Source organism: Ambystoma mexicanum, chromosome 9 (assembly GCF_040938575.1).
Source record: "Ambystoma mexicanum isolate Mex_15411 chromosome 9, UKY_AmexF1_1, whole genome shotgun sequence".
Lineage (NCBI taxonomy): Eukaryota > Metazoa > Chordata > Amphibia > Caudata > Ambystomatidae > Ambystoma > Ambystoma mexicanum.
The window spans coordinates 34157811-34172109 of NC_090931.1; the positions used below are offsets into that span (position 1 = coordinate 34157811).

General features: G+C 45.2%; 1 protein-coding gene across 1 annotated transcript in view; it reads left to right on the plus strand.

The window, feature by feature from the left end:
* The window catches only part of THYN1 (thymocyte nuclear protein 1), a 278091-nt gene that overhangs the window by 163816 nt on the left and 99976 nt on the right, over positions 1-14299 (plus strand). The window contains exon 3 of the mRNA XM_069614112.1: positions 12148-12368. Within this exon, the coding sequence (XP_069470213.1) occupies positions 12148-12368 (221 nt within the window). The remainder of the gene's footprint in view (positions 1-12147; positions 12369-14299) is intronic.

The window sequence follows — 14299 nt, forward strand, 5'->3', positions numbered from 1 at the left end:
CTCACTGTGCAACCCTTCGTGTTTCTGTTCTGTATAAGTACCGATTCAAAGTTCATGAGATTTCTTTGCAGATTGTTCCCCCATCGTGAGTCATTGAGAACCCCCTTCAACTGCAAATAGCGAAATGGAGAGAGTCGACACATGTTCAGACAGTCTTCCAATACTTCCATAGGTAGGAACTCTTCCTTGTCCAACATCTGACCAGCTCTACTAAGGCCCGCCTCAAACCATTTCTGAAACTGCAGGGGTTCCGCTATCAGGTTCCTTAATGGAGGGGCCCAGATAGAGCTCATTGGAGAGGGCCATGTTGTGATCCATCTCATGCTACTCCCTTCTTTGCAAATCGCCCACAACACCTCTAGCAGGGGGTGCTGCAGGACCCTGCGCGGAATCTCCTTCTAGGGTACTGTGAGGAACTCATGGTGACAACAGTAAAGACAGACACAAGTGATCAAAGTTCAAGGGTATTGTCATGAATCAACCAATGTATCTATCACTGACCAGTAAAGGATACAGGTATTACCATATAAGGATACAAGTAGTAGGGTTCTTCTGGATACTTGAGGAGAGGAAATGGCTTGAATGTAGTGAAGTCAAGAATAGACCTTCCAAATTATGCCACTTTATGTCTGAATCTAACAGTCAGAAAGAGGAATCACTGGAAAGGGCGTGGAACACAATGGGACGTCAGCCTAGAGGAAAATAACGTATCATGAATATGTGTAATAACGTATCATGAATGTGCACTAGTAACCTTCTTAGTCAACAAATAATAAGTGATTGTCAGAGGAATTGTTCCTTGCCCTTGTAGATCAGGAGGTTGTCTTATTAATATACTTCAAACTATTTGATTGGTAAAGGAAAGATGAGGCTCACATCCAAGAACCAAAACAAAAGTAAAATGGTGAGTTCAAGGTACCGCACGTTAAATAACACACACACGGAAGACCACTCCCGTAGCCGCACACTCATTCACTAAATGCAACAGGAATTTAGGAGTCCGCCTGTTGGTTCATCACAGGCGGCAAGGCTCATTCCAGAGAGCAGCAAGATGGAATTCAAAGAGCCGCACTCAAGTTTCCCAAGAGCGGCAGGGTGAGTTTAGTTTCCTCACAGACGGCAGGACTCGTTCCCGAGAGCCGCATGTTTGTTTTCTCAACTCAGTTCAAAGGAAATCACAAGTAGGATCCCTACACACAGCAGGATAATTACCAAGGATGCCGCTCAGCACGCGCAGCGAATTATGCAGCACGGAATGGATTTTCACTGCTGATAATATCGGAAGCTGGCCGGAAAGCAAAATCCACCTATTCAAACGGAGCTCAGGAAGGAGCACAAACAGTACTCCCCTAGGAAAGTTGAAGAGAGTTGCGAGGACGCAGATTAGCCCTTCAGCTCAAGGACTCCATGTGTTTAATCAGAAGCAGCAAGCGGTTTCCAAACGCTGCTACTAACATAGACTAGAGATCACGCGACAGTCTCTCAGCACGTGATACTAACGGCATGTGTAATGCGAACAGTGTTTTCCGGGCAATGTATTGAATAGCCTCCATCTGGAATAGAAAGGCTTCGTAGTTCTGTAGGCATAACAAGCCCTATGAGGGTAGGGCGCTACAGGACCAGATACAATCTGACTGCCATGCATGACAGTGGCACCCCCCAAAGGGGCAGCCACTCCATTTTTAGCGTGGAATTTACGCAACAAGGCAGGAGCATGGATATTGGAAAGTGGCTCCCAGGATCTATCCTCAGGACCATATCCCTTCCAGTCCACCAGATAAAATGGTTGACCAGAACGTAGCCGAGTGTCCAGGATTTCTTGTACCTCGTATTCCGCTGATCCTTTCACTGAAACAGTTATAGGCCGCATAGGTAATCTGGTAGCAATAGAGCATGGTTTAATGAGGGACACATGAAAAACGGGATGCACCCGCCATCGTTGTGGTAATGCCAAATGGACAGCGGCCAGGTTGATCACTTGGAGTACCTCATACGGGCCGATGTATCTAGGCAACAACTTCTTCTTGCCGGGTATTTTCAAATGTTTAGTAGATAACCATGCCTTCAATCCTGGATGATAAACCGGCGCTACCACTCTACGAACATCAGCATAAGTTTTTGTTTGTTTTTTAGCCCGCTCTAATTGCACTTTTATCTTAGATTTCAAACATACGAGATCTCTAACGTTACTAACTGCTGCTGGTGTATCCATAGAAAGACTGGGATCCAAAGGTATAGTTCTGGGGTGTTGCCCATATAAAGCATAGAAAGGTGATGTACCTGTGGCAGTGTGGTAGGAATTTTTATAGGCGAATTCTGCAGCTAGTAGAACCGTTATCCAGTCTGATTGAAATTGGAGACACAAACACCGCAGATATTGTTTCATGGTACCGTTGACCCTCTCAGTTCGTATAAATCCGTTTTGGGGATGATACGCGCTGGACATCCTGTCATCTATGAGCAGCGCTGTGCTAAGTGCTTTCCAAAAGCATGAAGCAAACTGTGAGCCCCTGACAGTGATTATTACGGAAGGCAATCCAAAAAAAACGAAACAGATTCCGAATGAATAAATCAGCCAATATCGGAGCTGTGGGTAAACCAGTACATGGGTCGAAGAGGGCGAGTTTAGTAAAATAGTCCACCACGACCTGTGTGGTATCGTAACCGTTGATCCGAGGCAACTCCACCACGAAATCCATTGATATCATATGCCATGGTTTGTGGGGAACGGGTAAAGGATGTAACAGACCCACTGGCTTGCCTGGATTGTTCTTGCATTGTATGCATGCTGGACATGTAGAAACGTAATCAATCGCATCTCGTGTAATTGAAGGCCACCAACACCATCTTTTTAGCAGCTCTAGGGTTTCGTTTTGTCCCGGATGGGCTGCTACAATTGAGTCGTGCCCCCAACTGAGAGCCTTGTTCCGAGTGGTGTCGGTTGGTAGATATAGTACCCCTTGTGTGAAAGGCAAGCCATTCTGTATATCTAGGTGGTATTCTTGTACCAATCGTGGATTTTGTAAGACCCATTCCTGTAATTCTTGTTTTAAGGATGGCTGTGCAGAGCAGCCACAAATCACATGATCAGTCAACACCGGGCTTTGAATCGGATGTGCCTCCCTAATGTCACCACTGATGCGGGATAAAACATCCGATTTGGCGTGCTGTCTGGAAGGACGATATGTGATTTGGAAATCGAATTGAGCAAAAAATACATGCCATCTAGCCTGCCGGGCTGTAAGGCATTTCATGGTTTTGAAGGCTTGGAGGTTACGATGATCAGAGTACACAACCACCTGATGTTTTGCCCCAAGAAGATGATGTCGCCATTCCCGGAATGTATCTTTGACTGCAAGCAGTTCTCTCTCAGTAACTGTGTAGTTCCGTTCATATGGGGTTAACTTACGGGAATAGAAATTAACAGGATGCTCTTCTTTTGTTTCTGCACAAACCTGAGAGAGTATAGCTCCAATAGCGACGCTGGAGGCATCTGCTTCTACCATGAACGGGCATTCAAGATTTGGATGTTGTAAAACAGGTGCTGTGGTAAATGCCTCTTTCAGAATGTCAAACAATGCTTGAGCATTTGAGTTTCAACAGAATGGTATCTTCGAACTGGTTAAGGCTGTCAAAGGAGCCACTGTCTCAGTAAAACAAACGGATGAACCTGCGGTAGAAATTCACAAAGCCTAAGAATGATTGTAATGATTTAACATTATGACGATTAGGCCAGTTCAATATGGCCTTAACTTTAGAATTGCTCATCCGGACTCCGTTATTGGTTATATCATAACCCAGGAATTCTACTTCCTGTGTGTGAAAGACACATTTCTCAGCTTTGACAAAGAGGTTGTTCTCTCTGAGTCTTTGAAGGACTTTTGACACATGACCCACATGTTCTTGGAACAACGGTGAATATATCAATATATCGTCCAGATAGATCACTACAAACTGGTCCAGCATGTCCCTGAAAATGTAATTCATGAAGAACTGAAAAGTAGCGAGGGTGTTACAGAGGCCAAAAGGCATCACAAGATATTCAAATAGGCCATACCGCGTCTTGAAGGCGGTCTTCCACTCGTCGCCTTTCAAATGCAGACCAGATTGTATGCCCCCCTTAGATCCAAGTTCGTGAAATAGGCAGAAGTACCCAGCTGATCCAGCAGCAGGTTTATCAGCAGCAACAGATATTGGTTCTTTATTGTAATGGCATTAAGAGCCCTGTAATCTATGCAGGGTCTTAGTTCTCCTTCTTTTTTTGGGACAAAAAACAAAGGTGAGGCAGCAGGTGATTGTGAAGGCCGTATAAACCACATATCGAGAGCTTCGTCAATGTACTCTTTCAAGAAAAGGTCTTTTTGTTGTGTTAAGGAATAAACACGGCCAGTTGGAACCTTGGTCCGGGTATCGGTTCAATCGGGCAGTCCTACTGCCTATGGGGAGGCAGTTGTTCTGCCTTGCCTTTGTCAAAAACATCTGCATATTCCGTGTACTTGCACGGTATGTGCGTACCACCATGATATACTGCACTAATTGTAGCAGCCCCTTCAATGGAGGCCAATATTTAGGGTTTAGTCGACACCACCTGGTTCGGAAAACAATGCTCGTTACAATATGCAGATGGATACTGAATTTGTCCAGTAACCCAGTCGATTGTCGGATTATGTAGGGTAAGCCAGGCAAGACCAAGTAACAGCTTGTAATGAGGAGCAGCAATTACATCAAATACCATCTCCTCAGAATGACCATTTGATAACACCAACCTAATTGGTACGGTCTCTTCGGTTACCATGCCCGATGTCAATACTGATCCACAGTGTTCACTGTTTCAGGTTTAGCCTTTGATTCCATGGGTATAGAATAGTTCTTAGCAAAAGTGATGTCAATGTAATTATTTGTGGCTCCGGAATCTACCATAGCCCTGGAACACACTGTTTGTTCAGCATAATGTAATGTCACTTCCACTGCTATAGTGTCATAAATCACCAATGTATCAATAGAAAAGGATACGGTAACCAAAAAAGGATACAATTGGTAGGGCTCTTCCGGATCCTTTTTCACACGACTTGATTGTAGGGAAGTCAAATTAGACCTTCCAAATGATACAACTCTCTGACGGATGAAACAGGCAGAGAGATGGATCACTGGAAAGGGCGTGGGTTTTGTATCGGAAGTCAGCCTAGGATAGATAAAGTATCATAAGAAACTGTCCCAAACTCAACTCACTATGATAGCACAGTATTAGCATTAATTCAAAACACTGACCTTATTGCAAAAACTGAAGTATCCAACAAAAGTCTTTTGAAGAAAACCAGGAGTTGAACCAACGACAAAAGAGGGGAAGATTAGTAAGGGAGACATCCCGAACGGCATGAGGCTCACGCTAGATACCGGGTTGGTGCACCACAGGATAGAGTCCAAAGTACTGTGCACGATCACCTTCCAATAGTTCATGAAATACTTCCTTTCCCACGAAGAACAAAAAATAGAAGTTCACCTGTTAACTATCCCAGGTACCAAAGGTTCAAAGTAGTTCAGAAAATCACGTGCAGGATTGCACGCAACAGCGTACACGCAGTCAGGACAGCCGCGCTAGGAGACAGCGTTTGCGTGTGGAGAGTTGGCACGCGAACAGGATACACACAGCCCAGGACAGCCGCGCTTGAAGACAACGTCCGCGTGGAGATTTGGCACGTGAACAGGATACACGCAGCCCAGGACAGCCGCGCTTGAAGACAGCGTCTGCGTGGAGATTTGGCACGCAAACAGGATACACGCAGCCCAGGACAGCCGCGCTTGAAGACAGCGTCCGCGTAGAGATTTGGCACGCGAACAGGATACACGCAGCTCAGGGCAGCCGCGCTTGAAGACAGCGTCCACGTGGAGATTTGGCACGCGAACAGGATACACGGAGCCCAGGACAGGCGTGCTTGAAGACAGCGTCCACGTGGAGATTTGGCACACAAACAGGATACACGGCTTCAGGAAATAGCGTGTGGAGGAAAATACACTACAAAAGGCCAAAGAAGTTGCTGAAGGGAATGCGAGGACGCAGGTCCAGAGTTCAGCTACAAAAACGCCAAAAATGATTTAATCAGAAGCCGCGAGCGACGTTTCCACGCTGCTTATGTACGTACTGCCGTAACACACGTGACGGAACTAAGTCACGTGAATTTAACGACGTGAAAAATGCAGACGTCATTTTCCTGGCAATGCATCAAACAACCTCCATTTCGAATAGAACGGTCTAACAGTTCTATGGGCGTAACTCATTCTGTATGGAGAGGTTGTTCCCGGTCCAGAGATATGTCCAGCAGGCATGACAGTGCCACCCCCCAAAGGAGCAACCTCTCCCGTTTTCGAGTGGAATCGCCTTAATAAAGCAGGAGCATGAATGTTGGACAGAGGTTCCCGGGATCTATCCTCGGGACGATAGCCTTTCCAATCCACCAGATAATACGGCTTCCCAGAACGTAGCCTCATATCCAGAATGTCCTGTACCTCATATTCGTCTGAACCTTTCACAGAAATAGCAACAGGCCGTATAGGCAATCTAGAAGCCTCAGAGCACGGTTTGATGGGTGACACGTGGAATACAGGATGCACTCGCCACCGTTGTGCTACTGCCAGACGGACAGCAGCCGGATTTATAACGTGGAGCACTTCATATGGCCCGATGTATTTAGGCAACAATTTCTTTTTACCGGGTACGCTCAGGTTTTTAGTGGACAGCCATACCTTCATACCTGCTTTGTAGACAGGCGCAGGGATTCTATGAGCATCGGCATAGGTCTTATCTCGTTTTTTAGCTTGCACCAATTGCTGCTTAACTTTCGTCTGTAGACTCTTTAGATCTCTAATATTACATCCTGCTGCAGGAGTATCCAAAGACAAACTGGAATCCAAAGGAATGGATCGGGGGTGTTGCCCATACAGAGCATAGAAAGGCGAAGTACCTATGGCACTATGGTAGGAATTATTATAGGCAAACTCTGCTGCCGGCAGGACATTGAGCCAATCTGACTGAAACTGCAGGCACAAACATCGCAGATATTGTTCCATAGTGCTATTGACTCTCTGTCTGTCCATCCGTTTGAGGGTGATAAGCACTAGACAACCTGTCATCAATGAGTAATGCCGAATTTAGTGCTCTCCAAAAACGTGATGCAAATTGTGAGCCCCTGTCCGTGATTATCACTGAAGGTAGACCAAAAAACCGGAATATATGCCGGATGAATAAATCAGCCAGACCAGCAACTGTTGGTAAACCAATACAGGGAATAAAAAGAGCCAATTTTGTAAAGTAGTCCACCACAACCCATATGGTATCGTAGCCATTATTTCTTGGAAGTTCTACCACAAAATCCATTGATATCATGTCCCATGGTTTTTGAGGAACAGGTAGGGACTGGAGCAAACCCACTGATTTGCCAGGAGTGTTCTTGCATTGAATGCATACAGAACATGTTGAAACATAATTTATAACATCTTGTGTTATGGACGGCCACCAACATCATCTTTTAAGCAACTCTAGGGTCTTCTTCTGTCCAGGATGGGCTGCAATCAAGGAATCATGACCCCAACTGATGGCCTTGTTCCGAGTGGTAACAGTTGGTAGATAGAGTACTCCTTGTTTGAAAGGCAAACCATTGTATATATCAAGATTCAATCCCTGAATCGATTGTGGATTTTGTTTCACCCACTCCTGTAACTCGTTTTTTAGGGAAGGTTGTGCAGGTTGAACTGTGTTTTGTGAAAGGTCTGAGCCTGACAGAAGGGGACCCAAGTGAACTGTGTGTTGAAACATTTGGAAGTCTGGAAATAGGAACTTTAACGTGGAAGACCAGGCGAGGCTAGAGCCATGTTTCGGAACTCTTTATTGTGTGGAAAATCTGAGCCAGACTGTCATCCTGCTTACATGGACTGCCTTAATCCGTGTGGTCTAACGTGGGGAAGTGAGCTGATTCAGTTACATTTATTCTTTTGAACACTGATTTTTCCTTTAGATACCTTTCTCCTTTATACACTTTTTGTACAAGAGATAGGGCAGGCATTAGGTTTTGTTCGCATAGGCCATTTTGATTTGACGGACTCGCCATGGAATGTTTTGTTTATCGCTTGATGGTCGAGACTACTCCCATTTTAGTTATAGGGCAAAGTAGGAGTTTTTCCAACCCTAGAAACTTCAATAAATATTTTACAAATTGTACCTATTGTCAGTGTCATACTTTTGATACCATCTTTCCCCTACAAGAGTCACTTGTAAGCTGTGTACCCAGCCGGTAAGTCGCTCGATTACGCTCTGCCCTGTGTTCGCAGGTGTTGGGTACTTGTGGCTCCTAGCGGTCAGGTAGACAGCCTCCTTTGGTCCTCCTCGGCTCACGCCGCTGAGGAATGGAGCTTATTCTGCTCGGAAGAGAGCCATATGCAAACCAGCCACCAGGAATCTCAAAAGAGGGCACACACCCCTTGCTACTGCTGCTTCCCACTGCGCGAACTCTGCACAACAATCGTCTCTTCCTTAAGCTTCCTGATGCATTACCTCTCCAACAGGGAGAATTCAAGGCAAAGACTCTCGGGATCCGCCACCTCTTCAGGCGTGTCAGTGGTCCCAGCGTCTTATCTCGCCGCTAGTCTCCCTCTCAGCTGCAACCACGGCCCACGCTGCTTCTTTCTCTTTTGCTGTGATACTCCTTATCTTGATGCCTACACTTGAGGGGGATTTTTAAGCCTCTCGGTCCCCTTCAGTTGTAGGTCATCTACACTAATTTGGAGACTGCTGTGAAGAATCCTATGGATCCCTTACTGAAACCCTGCCAAAAGTCTCCTCCGAGGTGGCCAGGGAAAGGCAGATGCTTCCTGAACTTGGGGTGGTGTACTGCAGGAGGATCACCTGGCAGGAGACAGGGCCCAGGGTGGTGAGGAGATCCCGTGGGATATGAGACAGTATTTGTCCTCCAAAAAAGAAGTGCCTTTCTGGGTTGCCAAAACAGGTAATGGCATATTGTCATTATAATGTCCCCTTAGGGAGCCCTAGAGCCCAAAATGGGAAAGCAGATTTAGGCAGAAACATGGCAGCATTTAGCATTTCCCATTTGGGGCTCTCGGGGCCCCCCGTGGGGAGCCCGAGAGCCCCAAATGGGAAATCAGCTGTAGGCAGAAACACCGCGGCATGTAAACACAACCATGTTGTGTTTCTGCCTGCCTTGGCTTTCACTTTGGGTCTCTGGTGCTCTCGGAGACCCAAAGTGATAGCCACGGCAGGCAGAAACACAACGCGGTTGTGTTTGAAAACGCTGCGGTTTTTCTTTCTGAGTTTCTCAGGCTCCTCTGAGCCGGAGGAGCCTGAGAAACCTAGAAAGAAAAACCGCAATGTTTTCAAACACAATAACGTTGTATTTATGTTTGCGGTCACTTCAAAAGCTACCGCAAACATAATTACAACGTTTTTAAAGCTGTGGTTTTATTTCTAAGTTTTCCAGACTCCTCCAGCCCGGAAAACCTAGAAAAAAAACACAGCTAGTGTTTATTTTTATTTAAAAAAAATAGCACTTACCGAGATGCAGCTGCAGCTTTTCTGCCTGTAGTCTCCGGTCCCCGTCCTCCGCGTACAGCACCAATGAAGGAAAAGCCACCCAGCGTTTGTTTACTACAGCTGGCTGGCTTTTCCTTCATTAGTGCCGCAAAAGCCAAAGCGAGCACAGCGGCGGGCATCCATTTCACAAAATGGATGCCCCATGTGCTTTCTTTGAGCTTGATTTGCTCAAAATGTTACATAGGGACTTGGGGGGGGGGGGGGGGGAATGGCAATCGATTTTTTTTTTTTTTAATATTGCCTATCTATTTTTGAAATAAAAAATGTTGGGCGAACCATTCCTTTAAAGTTTATCTTGTTGAAGCCGGTCTAGAAGTACAAATGAAGCTGCGGTAGTAGTTCAAAGTACTAAAGCTGTGGTGGTATATCTGTTTGTCAGTAGATGCAACATTGTAGTAGTCTAAACAAAGTGGAGTACTCTGAGGCAAAGGTGACTGTTCACATAGTGAATGAAGTAGAAGGGAAGTTGTTGAAGTGGAAGCAGCAGGACTGTGAAGTCATCCTAGCAAATATACCATTGTGAATTCTAAAACTGTAATTAAGGAAATACTAACTTAACCAAGAACTGTGTATCACTGACAGTTGTGGATATTGCATTTCTTTTGAACTGTGGCAAGTCTTTTTGAAGAGGTGACAATGCGTTGTGGCTGGTATTACCATTGATGCTATTCGGTGGAATTTGAAAGTAGATATTTCACCAAGGAGACGAGATTTGCGATCATTAGAACTTTGGTTAACAAACTCTACTTTGACTTTGAAACATCAAGAATCGATTTGAGACATTTCTTTCTTTGATTGAACATTAGCAGAGTTGACCTTGAATCCTGGGGAAGGAAAATGACTCAGAACATTAGAAGGTTACTCAGAAACTGTGAATGCTGTTCATGTTATGTTGTATTGACATATATTTTCTTTGTGTATTTGCAGCTTAGTGTGAGGGCCAGTTATCCTGTATTAGGATGTTTCCCCTTAGCTTTGGTTATGCAGGGAAATCCTCAAGAGTAGAGATAGTGAGGCATTTTTAATCATATTTCTTTTGAGAGTAAAATAGCATGTTTTGATAAATCATCAAACAGTTGTCCGCCTCTCATTATTGACCCCTCGCACCGCTCCCACAGTAGTGTTCCTCTGCATCCCTCTTCCTCGTCCCAGTTCTCAGGGAATTATGGGACTTGAAGTCTTTGGCAACAAGTTTGTTTTTTGAACTCTTTCTGTTTTACTGATTTGTCCATTATTTTCTATACTATCCATTCAAGGAATATCATACAAATCAGTTATCAGTCTGGTTTGAAAATAGGAATAAAGTTTTCTAGGCTTTTGGCAGTTATTATTCACAGACTTCTTTCCATTTCCCCTTTTGAGTCAGGGAAGCATTTAGCTCTATGGGCTTGAGACTGGGTTTTATTCACTTTTGTACCACAGGAGTGTTGGCTCATTTTACCCACATTTAGGTGTTTAAAAGTGGAACAGTTAGTTTATTGTGGCAACAAGCGATTATGTATTTTGGCAGTTGTAATGTATCTTCCTTAGCGGGAGGTAAATACTGTTTCTCATCCCACTGATTCCTCTCACCTCCATGAGCTTTTTCACCAATTATGTGATCCTCCCGCAGAGCACTACCCCCATGGTCAGGATCCGGAAGCATCTGCTTTCCTCTGGCCACCTGGGAGGAGACTTAAGGCAGGGTTACAGTGAGTGATTCTGCCCTGAATTCTGTCAGTCTGACCTGGACGAGTTGCTGATTAAAGGACTAGGACACGGTTACTGCCACACAGCTTCTTGCTGCTTGTTAACTCCAATGTCTTGCTTATAGGCCAGTTTGCTGCTGAAAGATGACTTTCAGCAGTAACCTGGCCTGTGTGTTAAGCACCAGCTCGGTGCGGGAGTTGCTTCCTCACCACGTGATTCCTAACCTTGGTAAGCCAACTTTGTCATGCGGAAAGTGTAATGTTTCTGCTGCCAGGGAACATTCGCCGATTCTCTTACACCTATAATATTTAAAAAAAATTCAGTGGCCTTTTCAACTGATTGTATAGGAGCTTTGTTGAACCATTTATCTTAAGCCACTGTTATGACCTGGACTATACCCTTGTTGGAATCATTTTCAGTGTGTCCTATATAGTAAGGGAAATGTGTATCCACCTCTTGTGTCATATCCGTTTTCGCAGGAATCTTAGGCCTGAACAAAGGAGCTGCCATTTACTTTGTCCCAGGCCTTTGGGACAGACATATCGACAAGCTGAGACACTTTCTCTTCTTACATGGCATTCATGCTGCCGCTGGTGCGGCATGCACAGCAAAAGTGACTTCTGTTGGGGGTTCATAACAAGGCGAGGAGCTCAGAATGCTGGGTTGGGATGATCTGCTTGTCTCTACATTTTCTTTTGTTCCTGTGGCGAAAGTGGCAAAGAAAGTGTACATGTTGAGTGCAATTTGAAACCTGAAAACCTTTTATAATAAGCTGCGTTGAGATGTTCATTTTCTGTCTGTGTATCATCTTTTTGTTCTATTAACAGAGCACTTACAATGGACATTCTTTTTATGTTCAGATGCCAAGAAAGATTCTGCCGAAACCTCCCAGCATGTAAAAGTACCAGTGTCCAAGAAGCCCGCCAAAAGCAAGGTGAAGGGCCCTGCTGCCCGAAGGAAGAGCTCCACCAAGGGCAGTGCAAATGAGGATGACTATGAGGGTGCCAAGAAGGTCGAGTACAGCAACTGGCTCATGAAGTCTGAGCCAGAGAGCCGCCTGGAGAATGGCGTAGATATGAAGGTACGCACGCCAGCATGCGGGTCCCCCGGGAACCCCTCTTCTTGATTGTCTTTATGCTCTCTTTTTATTCAGTCATTTTCAATTAAAACTAGAAAATAACAATTTATCAGCACACATTAATTTGGTCTTTTTATCTCTTTCTCTTTACTTCTTTGTATTAAGTGCAGGTATGTCTTTCAATTATTGTATTTGTGAAAAACTTCACTACCTAAACACTGGGGATCTGTTGCTCAGGTAGCCTGGGGAGGGCCATCGCTTTTGGATCCTGAACCTGGTGGTGGGGGGGGGGACAAGCAAGGGAGGATCACCTGGGTAAGGGGTCCTGGGGCAGTGGGGGTGAAACACCCTCTAGCAAGACATGGTATCCCCCTTTTCCCGACACCTTCCCTACTCTTATGCCAACCTACTTTGTAAGACCCTGCAACTCCCATGATCCTCACCCCTCCTACTCTATCAGTAGTACTGGGCCGAGGAAGATCAGGAACAGAGTCAGGAAGATTACCTCTGACTCTTTTTAATGCCTCTGTCCCGGGAATTATGCCAGGCAAGGTTAGGCCTCTCTTTCCAATTATCCCCACCTGAAACCTGTTAACTTCCCCACCTGGGATAAAGGCAGAACACACATGTACACTCTGAGCAAGGCCGGGAGCGAGAAGGGACCGGACTTCAGGAACTGCTGCGAATATTGAGGGCAGAAAGCCAGAGGACTTTACAAGCTTTGGAGAAGACTCAAGAAAGCCAGGCAAAAGAACCACACTTGCAACAAGCAGCTGATAACCCGAGCTGGAAGTCGTCCTTCTGGGGAACCCTGATGAGAAGCCTGCTTCCCTCCCGGTGAATGATTGAATTGGGGAGGTTTGATAAAGCTACAAGCAAAGGAACCTTGAACTCGGACACGTGAACAATATGAAAACACAGCCGGTGAGTTAACAATAGAGAAGAACAAAGACCTGATTGTTTCTGCTTGAAAGTAACTGTAGCAAGACAAGGTTGCGCATAATACGGCAACTGCAAGTAAAGAAAGATCAAAGCTTAAGTAAGAGACAGTGTGATACAATGTACACAGAGTGGTCCTGCTGTTGGATAAGCAAGGTTGAAAGTCTCTGTACTAACATACCTGACTATTCAAAGTCCAGAGGCAAAAGGGATTGTTGGAAATGGAAAATAACGTGGATTGAAGCTTGCGCCTGATCAAGGGGAGCTTTTGTGAGCTGGAGAAACATATTTCAAGCCTGAGCACGACTGAGGGAGACTTATATGAATTTTGAAAAAGATATTGAAGGCCTGACCCCAACTGAGGCAGGCTGATGTGAAAGACAAGAGGTCTGAGCCTGACTCAGGGAAACCAGTAATAATATGAGTGGCTCGAGCCCGATGGAGAGAAGCGCATAATCTTGCAACTACAAGTACCAGAAAGCATTGGGGGGAAGTGAAGGTAACGGTTGCCGAAGTGATCAGGCATAGACAGTTGACAAACCTATGCCGTCTCGAAAGTCTTCGATCAAGAAAGCTTGGGGAAGGATATCCCTGTGACCTTTATGAAAGATTGTGACTATTAAGGTTTTTGTTTCAAGACGAAGTCTATTTGTGGAAAACATTTCAAACTTTAGTTTTTGGAAAGTCCAAACTAACATTTGATTATGAAAGAGGCCTGAACATTCTGTTGACTCGCTCCAGTAAGACAGAGTGTGCCTCACTTGGAATAACTGTGCTGCCTGAGTCCCTATGCCCTCGGATCCCAGTGTCCCAGGGTGAAATCGTGGGGAAGGGATTCATCATTGCCCCAACCCCCTTGCCAACCTGATCCTTTTGTTTAGAACACCATCCTTTTCATTGTGTGTACATTCCCCTTGCACCTTTTTGTATTAGAATTAGGGCAGGCATTAGGTTTAGAACCTTTTGTTTTGACTGTGCGGACTAGGGCTGTTTTA